General features: G+C 34.9%; 4 protein-coding genes across 7 annotated transcripts; 3 read left to right on the forward strand and 1 right to left on the reverse strand.

The window, feature by feature from the left end:
• The first annotated feature begins 1,381 nt into the window (after positions 1-1,381).
• On the forward strand, positions 1,382-4,058 carry LOC105954194 (lipid phosphate phosphatase 2). Of its 4 annotated transcripts, none has more exons than XM_012977867.2 (9): positions 1,382-1,576; positions 1,805-1,910; positions 2,209-2,433; positions 2,545-2,632; positions 2,736-2,845; positions 3,035-3,125; positions 3,216-3,404; positions 3,495-3,554; positions 3,713-4,058. In XM_012977867.2, the coding sequence occupies exons 2-9, from the start codon at positions 1,851-1,853 to the stop codon at positions 3,862-3,864; spliced, it is 975 nt and encodes a 324-aa protein (XP_012833321.1). In that variant the 5' UTR covers positions 1,382-1,576; positions 1,805-1,850; the 3' UTR covers positions 3,865-4,058. The 4 variants fall into 4 exon arrangements, with proteins under 4 accessions (XP_012833321.1, XP_088682871.1, XP_088682869.1 ...); XM_088826745.1 differs by lacking the exon at positions 1,382-1,576 and adding an exon at positions 1,590-1,627; XM_088826743.1 differs by lacking the exon at positions 1,382-1,576 and adding an exon at positions 1,596-1,686.
• Positions 4,059-5,740: 1,682 nt separating this feature from the next.
• On the forward strand, positions 5,741-9,729 carry LOC105954193 (lipid phosphate phosphatase 2). The gene is made up of 8 exons (XM_012977865.2): positions 5,741-6,144; positions 6,899-7,127; positions 7,211-7,298; positions 7,392-7,501; positions 7,610-7,703; positions 8,432-8,620; positions 8,737-8,796; positions 9,355-9,729. The coding sequence occupies exons 2-8, from the start codon at positions 6,909-6,911 to the stop codon at positions 9,459-9,461; spliced, it is 867 nt and encodes a 288-aa protein (XP_012833319.1). The 5' UTR covers positions 5,741-6,144; positions 6,899-6,908; the 3' UTR covers positions 9,462-9,729.
• A 196-nt stretch (positions 9,730-9,925) lies between these two features.
• LOC105954175 (two-component response regulator-like APRR5) lies at positions 9,926-11,547 on the reverse strand. The gene is made up of 3 exons (XM_012977852.2): positions 10,976-11,547; positions 10,613-10,765; positions 9,926-10,531 (listed from the first exon to the last, which is right to left on the reverse strand). The coding sequence occupies exons 1-3, from the start codon at positions 11,217-11,219 to the stop codon at positions 9,999-10,001; spliced, it is 930 nt and encodes a 309-aa protein (XP_012833306.2). The 5' UTR covers positions 11,220-11,547; the 3' UTR covers positions 9,926-9,998.
• Positions 11,548-13,291: 1,744 nt separating this feature from the next.
• On the forward strand, positions 13,292-15,565 carry LOC105954230 (zinc finger CCCH domain-containing protein 15). Its single transcript, XM_088827005.1, has 3 exons — positions 13,292-13,455; positions 13,676-14,365; positions 14,874-15,565. Exons 2-3 carry the CDS (start codon positions 13,688-13,690, stop codon positions 15,198-15,200), a joined length of 1,005 nt encoding a protein of 334 aa, XP_088683131.1. The 5' UTR covers positions 13,292-13,455; positions 13,676-13,687; the 3' UTR covers positions 15,201-15,565.
• Positions 15,566-15,738: the final 173 nt, after the last annotated feature.

Raw genomic sequence — 15,738 nt, forward strand, 5'->3', positions numbered from 1 at the left:
TTAAGGGTTGTTTTGTTGGACGTGACAGGTCAGATAAAAAAATTATGTTTTCATTACATTGTTTAATCTTATCGCGACTAATCTTATCTTAGAAAACCAAACGAGACCTAAGTGTTCTCAAACCGGACAATGGATAAACGTAGGGTGGCGTCTTTGAGTACAATTATGTTTTCATTACATTGTTTAATCTTATCGCGACTAATCTTATCTTAGAAAACCAAACGAGACCTAAGTGTTCTCAAACCGGACAATGGATAAACGTAGGGTGGCGTCTTTGAGTACTTCCTATTTATTGGGAACTAACGAGTTGAGAAAATGGTAGCATTGCATAAAATCAACAGCTAGACTTACTTGGCTGCTTCAATTAATTGATGTCATAATTGTGTTACATGTTGCATAGTTGATAACACGTCCTTATAGAATAAGAGAAGAGTACATTCTTCTATTTCCAATATATAATTATTTTTCTTCTTATTCTATTTGCCATATGAACTATGCTTCACCACTTGAATAAAATAAAATAATTCATATAATAAACAGTTAAATAATTCGATTCGACAAAAATAAATACCACCTACCTCACAAGGAAATCTAATGGACCCCACCACAAACCTCAAACCCAACCCAACAATCATGCAAACACTTGGTCCTAGTTGGACTACATGGCTTATAAAAAGACTGAGACCCACCTCCACCCTTTACATTTGGTTTAATACGTTTTAAATCTGAAATGTTAAAAGTCGTCTCAGATTTACTACTACCGTTTTGATATCAAACGTGAATTTGCCTCGTTTCTAGTTAGAATTTGGCAGAATTCAAAACACAAAAACTGAAGACTTTTAAGTTAGCTTTTTAATATAGTTTGAATCAGCTAGATTAGATGTCGTACGATAAAGTTATGCATGAACGAATTACGGTTTGAATTTTAGACGACTCGTCAAAACATCAAAATTGTGAGCTATGTTCGTTGATTCATTCATATCTTTATCATCTAACATCCAATCCTGTCGACTGAGGTTAAATTAACAATCTAACACAAAAAACTACTGATTCCTTTTTTTGAGTTTTACCGAATTCAGCCTAAAATTAAACAAATTCACGTTTGAAGTTGAAACGATATTACTTAAAAGTGAAACTGACATTTATCACACCTCATTTTAAATTGTCTATGATCAGATTTTTAAACTTATCTAACATCTATCATCCAAATATACACAACACAACACATCATTAATCATTTAATCATTTAATCATTAATCATAATTCCATACATCAGCCGCATGAATCGATGATCCAACGGCTGATGTCAAGAGTTGATTAATTTCTTTATTTATTGATTCGGAAAATCGTTATGCATTGCACATCCATTCCAACTGTGTACACACTATACACACACAAGAACACATTTAATATTTGAAGGAATAAATAACGGCATTTTAGGAATTTTTACAACCGTTCCTCCGCCCAGCAGCGCTTCATTTCAAATTCCCATTTTCCCCTCTCTCTCTCTCTCTCTCTCTCTCTCTTTCTCTCTCCTCAACCAAACATTCTCTTCATGAATTGAGTGAAAAATTAGGTAAAAACAAATTTGCAACTTTTAGGGCCCCAATTTCTAATTATCTTCACTGTATCATCATTCATTTTTTCACCACTCGTCATTAGTTAATCTTTTTCCTTGTAATTTGGGTTCTGAATCTCTGCATTTAATTAAAAAATTATTTACCATTTTGCAATTCACTGTTAACGGTAGTTTTACCACTGACCCTTTTTTTTTTTCTTTTTTTTTTTTTTTAATTAATTTCAGTGTAAATCTGAGATTGAAGTAAGTGGTTTGGTTTCAACATACGCAAATGGGTTGGAAGAATGTCATCTCCTTTTGTCCTGCTCCCAATTTCCGGAACATGTTCCAGGTTTGTTTCCTGTTTTTTTTTTTTTTTTTTTTTTTTAATTAATTAATTAATTTATTTTCCCCCCTTCAAGAAATTATTTAAATTAAGCCGAGTTTCTTTTGTATTTTATTAAGAGATTGACTTCCATAAGTTGCTGTTGGTTTGGATATAATATGCATTAGGTATACAGTAGAATGTTGTAATTGTTTGTCGTCTCGAAAATCGAAATGTTAAATAGCTCCTTTATTTATTTCCAATTTTTTGATATGATTCTTGATGCATTTTTTTTTTATTTTTTTATGTTGTAATAATCGAGCAGTTAAGACCAAACGAACACATGCTCGAATGCCGTCATACGATTAAGTCTCACGGGGGACAACTAATGAAGAACCACAAGCATGATTGGCTGATACTTATACTTCTTGTAATCATCGAGGTTATATTGAACATCATTCACCCGTTTTATCGATTCGTGGGAAAAGATATGATGATCGATCTCAAATATCCTATGAAAGAAAACACAGTCCCCATTTGGTCGGTTCCCGTGAGTTTCTTTTACAATCCTATAATTTTTTTTCAAGAATTATTATCGTTAACATATATTTCAAATGATACTTATTTATTTAGTTATTTGTTCGTTTTTTGGTGATTATAGTTGTATGCAGTTCTGCTGCCAATTGCCATCTTTGTGTTATACTATCTTCGGAGGAAAGATATATATGATCTGCATAATAGTATACTAGGTAAATATTATTTCGATTTTCTCCTTTTTCTGTACCGAATTTCAAATACGATATGCCCTTCCCTTTTGCTGAAGTCGTGATATTGGATTATAATAAAATGCAGGACTGTTATTTGCTGTGCTGATAACCGCAGTTCTTACAGACTCCATAAAAGATGGAGTTGGTCGACCCAGGCCCGATTTCTTCTGGCGTTGCTTTCCCGATGGCCGTGAAGTATGCCACCTTTTTTTCTAAATATGAAATCAATATATTAATTATATCTTTTTTTGATAAGTATATGAAATCATATATTAAACCAATTGTTCAGAAAATGATTTGCTATGTAATTCTAATGCTCGGTTTTTTCTTAACTCTTTCGTGTTTTATTTTATCGACTGATAATTTATTTTTTCCCGTAAACAGGAGTACGATACTTGGGGCAATGTTGTTTGTCATGGTAAAGATAGTGATATAAGAGAAGGGCACAAGAGTTTCCCAAGTGGCCATACTTCATGTAATACTTTCTTCACATTTAAGTAACTTCTCGAAAAAAAACAAAAACAAACATAATTATAATCTGTTACGATGTTTTTTTTTTTATCAGGGTCGTTTGCGGGTCTTGGTTTTCTAGCACTATACTTGTCGGGAAAAATCAAATGCTTCGATCGGAGGGGACACGTGGCGAAATTATGCGTTCTTTTTCTTCCGATTCTTGCTGCATGTCTTGTTGGTGTTTCTCGTGTGGATGATTACTGGCATCACTGGCAAGATGTCTTTGCTGGGGGTCTGTTAGGTTCGTTTCTCGTTTTTCGACCTTAAAAAAATAATTAAAATTGGTTAATATCGCTTCTTAATTTATTTTCTTTTTTGTTATAATTTGCAGGGCTTGTGGTGGCTATTTTTTGCTACCTGCAGTTTTTCCCAGCTCCATACGACACAGAAGGTAATTTTGTCAAATATTTTCTCTATCTAATTATTTGTTTAAATAATTAAATGTAATTCTTTCATCCCAATAGTTAATTTAAAAACAAAAAAAAAGGAAATATTGTATAAAAATGAAGATAAGTGAGTCACAATTCTGTTACTCTTGTTTTACTGCAGGGTGGGGCCCGTACGCGTATTTTCGAGCGGTAGAGGAATCTCGTACGAGTGCTCAGCCTTCGATTGTCGAAGATATTAACAACCAACAACAACAGTATAGAGGAAACAATGTCGACTCAACTTTTGATGCAATGGAGTCGGGAATAAGGTAGAACTGGAAATTATTAACATCGTATTTCCTCCGTAACCAAAATCTCTTGTTAATATGTTTGGCTGCTCAATTTGTTTAGTTTCTCTTATTTCTCATTGTGAAGAGTTGTTTGATGATTTGGAACCCCTTTTGATTTGTAATCGGAGTGAATTCGCACTTTCTAGCTTGTATAAAATCTATTTTGCGGTTTGTTTACCAAGGACTCGTTTGGTTAGCAAATTATGTTATGCCTATTAAATAGTAGGGGCTAGTAAGACATTCGGTTGACAAGATTCGTATTATTCAAACCCGCTATTAAAGTTGAAACCAGCTATTCGTTACTATATCATTAAATTAGTAACACACATCACACTGCGATTAATTTTATAGGGGTGACCAAAACAATTTTATCCTTAAAATAATATGCGTGTAGAGTTGGATATCATATGGTTGTTGATATATGAAGATGCTCAACCACTTTAATTTGTCATTATCATTAAAAGTCACAAATATAGAAATTAGAACAAAGAAAAAAAAAAGTAAATTATACATGTTATTGCCACATAGATGATGGGAAGGGCAATTTTGAGGAGAAAAAGTTGCTGCAAAATCAAATCGTACTTGTGACATACTTAAAAGAAGTAGAAACATATGAGAATGAAGTAAATTTCACTTTTACCCATTCTTTTTTTCTCACATGCTAAAGATTTCTTAACGCGTGACGTGATATAAAATGAGCAAATTACCAACCCCCATGGACAATGAAATGTATTACTTAATCTGGATGATTTATCTTACTGAAATGATTTACGGCGGCAACAAAATTATGAATGTCGTTTACAATAGTTTTCCCTTTCACTCTCTAAAAACCCCAAAATCCACCCAAACTCCAAAACCCCCAAAAAACCCCAAAATTCACAAAAACCCTCAACCTCTCGTTAATTTGAAAGGTAATTAATCATCTAAAGTAGTTATATAAATTGAATTTGTGGTTTATCATGTGAAAATCCCAGAAAATCGCGCAGGCGTGCAAACTGCTTTCACACGCCCATTTTGGGCGTGGAAAATTAGTTCGGGCGTTCGGTCCAGACGTCGGTTCTGGACCGGTCGTCCGGTTCAAATTTTTTTTTTTGCCCAGTATAAATGAAATGATGTATTATATTTAAATAAGTATTAGTTAAAAAACTCGCTCTGGCTCAGTTACCTTGACACCTATTGGAGCTACCGTCGATGTAGATTACTAGGCGTGGACTTGGACGAAGGGAACTGAACCAACGGTTCTATGTATTGGAATCAATCTGATAATATCAATCTTCGTTTCATGTTTTTGTTCATATCAATTTTCGAATGTAAATCAAACGGATACCCAATATTATATACTGTCTAACTGAGGCATAAAAACTAAGGAGTGCAACAAATAATCAAGAATTCCACTCTAAGAGAAAAAAATAAGGAATAATGAAGAAAATACAAAACAAAATTAATAAAAAAATGAGTTATAATCCAAACCGTATCTAAATTATTATTTCAAAACATGCAAAAAAAAAAACAAAAAAAAAAAAACCACAACCTTAAGACCAAAATTTGATATCGAATAGACTGGTATTGGTTAAACACCTTTTTCAAGCATTATTTTATAAATAAAAACTAATTAAAATCTTATTTCATCACCAACATTCCAACATGCCAATGCTTTTTTATTTCTCCGGAAAAATATTTTATTCAAAATTTTGAAAATAACTTCTTTTTGTTTTTTTTAACTGCAAATGCTTTACAAATTAAAGTATACTACTGAAAAATAAATCAATTGAGAAATTGAGATGTTATTTTTGCGATACTCTACATAAATCAAAGATTATTTATGATAATACTAAATAACAATTATTTGTACATATCTCAAGAGAATGAATTTAATAAAAAAAAAAGTTAATCGGTTCTTTATCCAAAGGTCAGTACATCTTTGACTGTAGTTGCTTCACTTTCTCTTTTTTTCACAAAAAAGAAGAATCCGCCACCTTCTCTCTCTTCTTTCTCTCTCTTGTTTCTCTCTCTAACGCCTTTGGAGTTTTAAATTCGAAAAATCGGCCCCTGAAATTAATTTGGATAAACAATTAAAGTACTGCAAATGGCTTAGTGAATTTGGTGAAGAAACCACTCCTCTCTGTTTTTTCCTTACGCCTTTTTTTTTTCTTTCGATTATTTGATTTTTTGGAGAATTTCTCTCTCTCTCTCTCTCTCTCTCTCTCTCTCTCTCTCTCTCTCTCTCTCTAACGCGCAGTTGCAGACATTCCGTTATCTCCAGGTGATTTTCACACCGCGGCTCCAATTTTTGTTGATCTTTTAGTTTTGCCCCGTAATGTATTCTTCTGTTTGAAATAATTATAGTTTAATTTCCTGTTTGCGGAATTGATTTGTTGGTTGCATTCGTTTTTACATTTCTGATTACTCAGCTTTTCCCGCGTTTTAGAAACGATTTCTTCATTGGCCATGATAATTGTGCTGCTGTCGTTTTTCGTGTTTGCTCTAAAAGCTTGTTTTCAGTGTAGTTCATTGTGGTTGCAGGGAATTTGAATATGTAAACTTGTTTCGTTTCAGTTTGTTCTATTAGGTTTCGACTCTGAAATCCGATCGGACTCAATTAATCGAAATATATATATATATATATATATATATATATATATATATATATCTATATATATATATAAAACATAGGTGTTCTGTTATTTAACATATGAATTGTATCTGCTGTAATCTATATGGTAAATCACAAGTTAGTAATCTGAGGAGTTCGTTGCTGTTTGATATAGCGTGCGTACATTCATACGCTTTGTGCTGCACGGATTTTCAGTTAACATAGTTGCCAAAATGCACACTATTTGCCAACTTTATTTTCGTATGCATGAACAATTAATTTTTTATTTGGGCATTGTGATAGTTTTTTTTTTTCTTCCTCAGATGGATAAAATCGGAGATGTACTCGTCTGTTGTAATACATTACTATAGCTTCCAACTGATTACCAATTACGATTCAATAAACACGTAATTTTTTTTTCTAGGTGTACAAAAATGCCGTCCGAGATTCAGTTAGGTTCCCACACCATAAGGTCTCATGGATACCAAGTAGCCAGGTTTCACATGCATGATTGGCTTATCCTTTTGCTGCTTGTGGTGATAGAGGTCGTTCTTAATGTGATTGAACCGTTTCACCGATTTGTCGGCGAAGATATGATGACAGACCTGAAATACCCTTTGCAAGACAACACTATTCCGTTTTGGGCTGTTCCGGTATGTTATGTGTGATAATTAATACTGTTGAACTGTTGACATGATAACTACTAATTGCCTGTGTATAATGTATGACATGACAGATAATTGCAATCATATTGCCGTTCATTGTCATCGTCGTCTTCTACTTCATACGACGAGATGTCTATGATTTACACCAAGCTGCGTTAGGTATGACTCACTCTTTCTCGTTGTTCCTTTCCTTTACCTTTTTAACTATGTATATAATTGTGTAATATTGATTGTATTGTGTATAATTGTCAGGCCTGCTCTTTTCCGTGCTTATATCTGGTGTTCTCACTGATGCAATTAAAGATGCTGTCGGTCGACCTCGACCGGACTTCTTTTGGCGTTGCTTCCCAGATGGTAAAGGGGTGAGTGTCTGTTGATATGCATGCCTCGTAAGATTTGTTTTGCTAATCAAATTTTCCGTTTATCACAACCAATGTTTCGTGACGGTACTTGTGCATTTTGGTGGATAGGTGTTTCATAATGTGACAGGGGATGTCATGTGTACTGGAGTGAGTAGTATCATAAAAGAAGGTCATAAAAGTTTTCCGAGCGGACATACCTCATGTGAGTATAACCTGTGCATATGTTGGATACATTTTTAAAATTTTCTTTTTTCTTTTTATTTTTTTAAAGAAAATTTCCTCTCGTAATCTTGTTGCATATGTTGCACCATATTTTGTTGTCCATCTCCGTAGATAACCAGTGAATTTTTAAAGCCTCCCTTCTTTGGTGCTCCAACATCAATTTTGGTGTATTAACTAATAGTATTGGTTTGATTCATCGTTTGTGCATAACGATTAATGCTGTCCCCACAGAATTTTATGATGTTGTAGATACCGTTGCTCGATATATAATACTTCTATTGGTAAAATTGTCTTTGTTTTGACAATTATTTATACTTTTTCCTCTCTCACCGATATTACATTTTGTTTTTAACACTATGCTTACAAATTGTTAGGCATTCATCGGTCTAACCTTTCTTATGAAAATATTTACTTCGCTACCGTTCTATATTATGTGCTTCCAATTCAAATTAGATCAAGAAAATGCTATGCCAAGTTGCCCACCTACCACAAATAGAGAAAAAATAGCAAGAATGATCTTGGTTACTAAGTCTCGAGATTTCATGAATGAATAGCATTTTATTCAAAGTCCAAAAAAATTGGAAATGTCGAATTTTTTTTGGATTATTTGTGTAGTTTCAAAATAGTGAAAAAGTCGAGCAAATATAACTATTTAGTGCATTTTTTATGTAAAGAAACTTAACGGCGTTTGGTTATTGTACTCGATAGGGTCTTTTGCCGGTCTCGGCTTTCTGGCGTGGTATTTGTCCGGCAAAATCAAAGTATTTGATCGTAGAGGCCATGTGGCAAAGCTCTGTATTGTCTTTGCACCCTTACTCATTGCAGCATTAGTTGGAGTTTCAAGAGTCGATGATTATTGGCACCATTGGCAAGATGTCTTTGCTGGAGGTTTATTAGGTACTTTAAAATACGAAATTAAGACTATCACCAAGTTTATTTAGTTTATTATATGATATACTTAAGAATAAAAAATAAAAAGATTCTTAATCTTTCTGTTACTGCTCTATGTGCAGGGTTGACAGTGGCCTCTTTTTGTTACTTGCAGTTCTTTCCACCACCGTACGACTTAGACGGTATTTTTCTTCTCCGAGCCTTTTCTGTTAATAATCACAAAGGCATTGTTAGCTGCACCGAGCTTCGTTTTTAGTATACCAGTTCAACAAATATTTGGTAGTATGCAACAATTTGTTTTTCAGTTTGATTTTGAATTTATTCTTTAGATAAGAATGTGGTCAATGTTTCAATTTTCTATCAGTAGAAGTAAAAAATGCTCGTTCCTGTATGAACGTATCTGTCTTGTTTGTCCTGTATATATATATATATATATATATATATACAGGGGCGTACCCACGCCTAAGGCTGGGGTGGCCCCCGCCCCCCCAAGAATTTTTTTTTAAGCTGTTTTTTTTTTTTTTTTTTTTTTTTTTGGGTATTTATGTATTAGTTTATACACTTTCGCCCCCCCAAACTTTTAATTTTGTACATTTTAGTCCCTAAAAACAAAAAAAAAAATTCTCTCTTAATTTACCCCTATATTTCCGCCCCCCCAAGAAAACACCCCTGGGTCCGCCCCTGTATATATATATATATATATTTGGAAAGGTTAGTAATCGGTATACGGGATGATGCAGGTTGGGCACCACATGCGTATTTCAATATGATGGCAGAGTCGCAGAATGACAACGTATCATCGACGAACAACAGAAACGTAAGGGAATCGGAGCTTGGGAGTGTTTGAGTCTCTTTCGAGGTATTTTCACATCGCTCACAACTCAGTACTCAATCCTAAAAAACACGTGAAATGTGGGAGATGGCCAATTGGCGCACATAGGTAGTAGAAAAACGATGTACAGAATACGGTTATTCTGTTCCTTTTGTCCCTTTATCTACTATTCGCACCTTGTTGAATTTGCGAAAAAAATTTATAGATTGTGATGATTTCTATATTTTCGTTTTTTTGACAAAAAGAGCGATCGTTTCTATTCCTATTAAACAGATTTTCGACATTTTTTTATCTGTCTTTAGATGGTAGTAAACTCGAGCATGCCATTGGACCATTTTTTTGGGTTCGTTTTTTTTTGGCAGCAATTAAAAAAAAAAACGATCTAAGGAACTCGAATTTTAGTCTATTGAAACCGAAAATATCATCTATTTCTACCCTCTTTTACTTCTTTTTTCTGATGCAAGTACATATAACTCACCGTTCGAGAAGATTTTCTGCTTTCAAGAATACTGCAAGTGCCCCTTTCGATCATCCACACATTGAGCTCCTCACTTAATTAATAGAATTCGACGAAGAAGCCAATTCCGTCACCAACTCCTTCTTCTTGGTTGAAAACTTACTTTGAACAGGCGAGGAACTTTCGCAGCTGCTTTGTTTAATTCTTTTCCTCATAATAAATTTTCCCAATCCATCACTTTCCGTCGGCACACACCTTTTCGTGCAGATTTCCGTCACTTCCGTTAGCCTCTTTCGATCCACAAGATTTTCAAGATCATTCTCAACTTGATCGCTGTCACCAACCTCTTCAATTACGTGCTCTTGCAACGTACTTTCTTTGACAATTTCAAGGATTTTGTCCCCCTCTTCTCCTCCTCCCACATTAGCTCCTCGAGATTCAACTTCTTGATCGGCATTAATTATACTCTTAACAACGCCTCTCGGTTCTTTTTCGTTCGTTCTTTTTCTGTAAACATGCTGCCACACGTTCTTGAGAGTTTTCGATGAGATGGGCTTTTCCAGAAAGAAGCAAGCTCCCTTTTCCATGGCTTCCTTAACCGTATCCTTGTTCGATTCTTTGGCCATCACTAAAGAATGTAAAGCGTTGTATCAGAAAAAAAAAATCAGAAAGAAAAAAAAATTAAGGATGAATAATACAAGTCACATACATATGATGGGAAGATTCTTGATTAGATGAACATTCTCGATAAACTTGAAGAAGTCGATTTCACGCATGTTGGTATCGGCCATGACAAGGTCAAAGTGATTCGTTCGTTCTCGCAGAATGGACAGTGCAACCGTAGCTAGTTCAGTAGTGGTAACTGTAACAAAAATCAAGAATCATAAATGTATTGTGTATATATATATATACATGTACATATGTATATATGTTATTCATTTTATATTCGTCGGTTTTGTATCTGATGATACAAAAACTGCCGAGTGACTCGATAGATGGAAGTCAAGTTAGAATCGAGATCGATAGATGAAAAAGGCTACACAACAAGGTCAATAAATAAATAAAAACGTACCTCTATAGGAATAATCCTCTAACTCGGACGCCATGTTTAACAAGGATAGGGTATCGTTATCAACGAGCAGAACCCGAACCCCACGAAACGGTGTCGGAACGGCACTAGTCTTTTCGTCACTCATTTTTAGAGAGAGAAGATAGAGAGAGAAAGAGAGATAGAGAGTGGTATATATAATAGAGTGGAAAACAATATCTTTAAATGAGTATCTTTCTATATGTTCATAAATCTGCAGCACCAGCATGCATATATACTATGAAAGCATAAAATCCAGTCAGTTTTGTGTGACGATACTGCAACGGGACAATTTTCGTTGTTTCAATTAATGTTGTAGAATTTGCAAATTTATACCATTTCCTGTTAGGGAAAATAGATGCACATCTCTCGGGGATTTTATTACATAAATTCAGGATGAAAATCCGATTCTCATCAAGATTCTACCTTCGGAGCTACTTACCTAGAATGCATGTAAATTCATGTAATTCCTGCCTCCATGAAATTAATAATTCTCAACGGAAACAATTTCGTATGTGCAGTCGTTGATTTTATAATGTTGGAATTTATTTTATTTCGATTCTTGATTATACGCCTAGATGCTCATTTAATACCTTTTCTATTTGGGTTCAACTATTTCGAATGATGAAGCTAGAAATGAGCGATCCTAGTTACCGAAACCCGAAGCTAGATTTAGAAAAGACAATAAATGGTAGTAAAAATGTGAACAATTATTTCAGACAACATAGAATTGCAGATAATTAATAGATTTAGTTATTATTTGTAGTTATATTAGCATTTAGCATATTCATGGATTTGAGAATTGGCTAATTTTTTTTTTTTTTTTTTTACGTAGACCTCATTTGGCTAGTAGTATAAGACATAATTAATTAAACAATTAGATCTTATTTGATGTTTGTTCATTGCATTAACTTCAGGAATATTCTCACAATTGTAGAAAAATGAGCTCTTGTCTTGGCTAATCGAGGATTGCATATTGCACCTCCTCTAGTTAAATACAGTCTCGTTTGGTTGGTAAGATGAACCATGAATCCATGATTAATTAAAAAAAAAATTATTATTACATATTTAGCTAGTGCAATAACATTTCGGGTCGTTCCACACACAAAAAAAATAATAATAACAAGCTCCGATTTTGGGTAATTAAGAAATTTCGTGTAGCACCAAACGAGATCGATCGATACACATACTATTAGTAGATGTTAGATAGCTAAGAATTAGTTAAAAGTTGTGTTAAAGAAGCGAAGAAATTAATGATGATTTTTATGTGCTCAAACAACTCTTATGTAATTGAATCTATACTTTTCATTGAACAGCTATCTACCAAATATATATTTTTGCAATTAAGTCCACCAAACAAATATAATGCTTCTTGTTCCATAAACTTCCAACATAAGCAACTAAAAAGGCAATTAAAATGGCTCTTTACTAACTGCAAGCTGTGTGTTAATCTGGGCACCACTTTGTTCTTCCCAACTAACTGCAGTTTATTGAGTAAGATATATGAAATGAGTTGATAGGAAAATTTCATTTGTTCTTCTAACAAACTGTCGACATTATGAATAGCACACATGATAACAAGATACTTAGGCAATGTTCGGATACGTTTCGGGGAATTCTTTTCATTTCATTTTGCAGAAATATGTTTTGACATAATAACTGGAGAATGAAAGTAATATTTGTTTCAGCCGAAATGAGACAAAATACACGGTAGTGGTCAAATCATGTTTAAACGTGTCATAAAAAATATACTGTAGAAGAAAAAAAAATTAATAAATAAAGTGGTGTATGTTTGTTTTTTAGTGAAGACAGACACCAATTCGTTTCGGGTAAACAATTAAACTGAGACGAAAACGTAACCAAACATTTATTTTTCCTTTGCTTTCTCGTTTTTTTTGTTTTCCCTAATTTTCAAGATTTTTGTTTAGATATATTGCTTGGATATAATTAGAGACTTGAAGTTTCGGATCCCTCCATAAAAGGGTAATTCACGACATCCATAAGAGTCACTATCCTTTTGGGAGTTAGATGCTACACCTGATTATTTACAATTGTCCAACAATATAAATTATAAATAATCTGGTCTAATTTCTTCCACTTTTTGATATTTATTATACAATATTTGATGATTTGATCTATGAAAATGTTACTCGTAGATAGTATGGAAGTAAATAAAAAAAAAAACATATATACTAGTTCCATTGTTCATAATCTTCCCGCCTAAATATTTTTTGACAAAATTAAATGACGAGAATGCCCTTAAAAGCAGTCCAAAAGCTATCACTACTCGAGTGAACGTCCATCCCCAAATTGCCATCGCTCAACAACTGAGATGAAATTTCATATTCCCAGATTGCCCCTACCTGCTTCGCTGCCAACTGCATATATAAATTATCCCTCTCTTCTTCTTCCTCGCCATTTCTCTGTATTTTGTTTCTCTCTCCAAAACGTAATCAGAGCGAAAGGTCAGTTAGCCCTAAATCACTGCATTTTTTTCTCCATTCACGGCGATTTCTTCCTCAACCTGCATACGGTTTTGTACAGGCTTGATCGATGAAGAAAATTTAAGTTAAACTTTTTGATGATTACGATTCTCAATTTATGGAAGAAGTGATGAAATTCTCATCTGTTTTGTGTTTTTCTTTTTTCTTTTTCAATCGCCTGATTACGATTTGATATGAACAGGAGATAGAAGAAATGCAGAGAGAAATCTCAATTTCGGGCCACGAGTGGCCGGATTTCTCCTCAACGCCGGCGCCGGCGCCTTTCACAGGCGACTACGATTTCGCGGCGTTATTCCACCCCTCAATTTTCCCGCCGGAGCATTCGCCTCTTCTCGATTACTCAAACGACGGCTCATTCAGTTCCCCTTCCATGGAAAGTGAAGATGCGCTAGGGTCGTATTTTCCCCAAATCCAGCTTCAGCAGCAGCAATTGCATCAGGATTTGATGGGCCGTCACCAGAAGGTGCTGTTCCACCTAAGCGAGGCGGCGAAGCAGGCTCAGTCCCTCCGCCAGGAGAATGTCAATCTCAAAATGGCCAATTTCGAATTGAAAAATCGATTGAATTTGTTGCTCAACGGGAGGCAGTTTCATGGAGTGGATCTCGGTCCGAGTTTCGATTCTGTGGAGGACGGGTTGCGGAAGATGAGTATGAGTGTGGAAGAAGAGGGGACGAGTGAGAATGAGGCTGTGACTAAGAGTCCGACTAGTGTGATGGACTCGGGTCTGGGCGGGCAGGGGGAACTGGAGCGGGTCAATTTGCCCAAGAGTATTTCGGTTCGTTCCAGTGGCTATTTGAAAGCAATTCGAGCTGCCAGAAAAGGAGAAGACTGTGTTAAAGCACCAAACCAAAACAAAACTGACAACGAAACGGTATATTTTTCTTCGTATTACCTCGTGTTTATACTTTTGTCGAGTGTGGGGTTACTGTTTTTTCGGTGTCATCAAAATGAAAACTTTATCGTAAGTTTTCTACAAGTTTTACGTCAACATGTTTTGCATGAACTTGTGGCAGATTTGAGAAATTTCCCCTCATAATGGATTCAATAGTTTGCGAAAACGATGATAAAGATTTTCAGCAGAGGTTAATCTACATTTTGGATCCTTATTGTAACTTTTGGTTTGTAAGAAAATTTTCCCAGCATAATAGTCACGTAATCGTAATTAGTATGGAGTTACATAGATTTTCTCATCTCCTCTTGCTTTTCTCAAGTAACTTCATTTTGCCAGCTTCATTTGGATGTGAAATCTAATGTTTTCTGTCGACAAGATTTGCTGCATTAAACATTTGTTTTTGCCAAATATTGGAGAACTCCATCTCTATATGCTTGTAAGATATTTATTGTATGTGGGCTTATGTTATTTGTTGTTACCAATGCAGCAAAAGGTATACGTGAAAGGAGGGAAGGAGCAGCCACTTGAACTCGAAGTGTACAATCAGGGCATGATCAAGACTGAGCTGTGCAACAAATGGCAACAGACTGGAGCTTGCCCTTATGGAGATAACTGCCAATTTGCACACGGCATTCAAGAGCTCCGTCCAGTCGTACGCCACCCTCGTTACAAGACTGAGGTCTGCCGCATGGTCCTAAACGGCGTTCCTTGCCCTTACGGCCACCGTTGCCACTTTCGACATTCTCTCACTGAAGAGGAGCAACTCACCAGGGCAATGAATTCCAACTCTCTCGATCCGATGAACTATCGGTAACATCTTATTCTAGCCTATCTTATAATAGTCCCATTGTTTCAAGAAAATCTGAACTTTTATGTGCATCAAGAGCTGCTTATTGTACTCAAGAGTTTCCTGAATTCCCACCAAATATAGAGAAGTTGGCATCTGTATCTAAATAGGATTTTAATTTTTTCTATTTTTTTTTATTTGAAGTAAATAAGTGAAAGTGTCGTAAATATATGATAACGGGGGTCTGCATGACGGTAAACGGGTCATTAGTCATTCATTACACGGGACAGAGGAAATCTTGCGGTGAACAGACAATGTGTACCTTCATCATTTTTCGACATGCTTTACGTTGAAAAATGCCGTGATATATAATAAAGCATTACCTTCTTTAATGGTTATTTGTGTGGTTGGTTAATGTTGAAACTCCATTTTGCAATTATGTAAAGGTTTTTTGCTTAGTGGTTAAGCAAGTTTTGATGCTGATAGTTCACCTTTGTGAATTTTATTATGATGCCTGGCAAGGCAAATGATCTTAATGGACACTCAAGTAGGTGGATTTTGGCCC

This window comes from Erythranthe guttata, chromosome 12, assembly GCF_056151865.1.
Source record: "Erythranthe guttata isolate IM_541 chromosome 12, IM_541, whole genome shotgun sequence".
Taxonomy (NCBI): domain Eukaryota; kingdom Viridiplantae; phylum Streptophyta; class Magnoliopsida; order Lamiales; family Phrymaceae; genus Erythranthe; species Erythranthe guttata.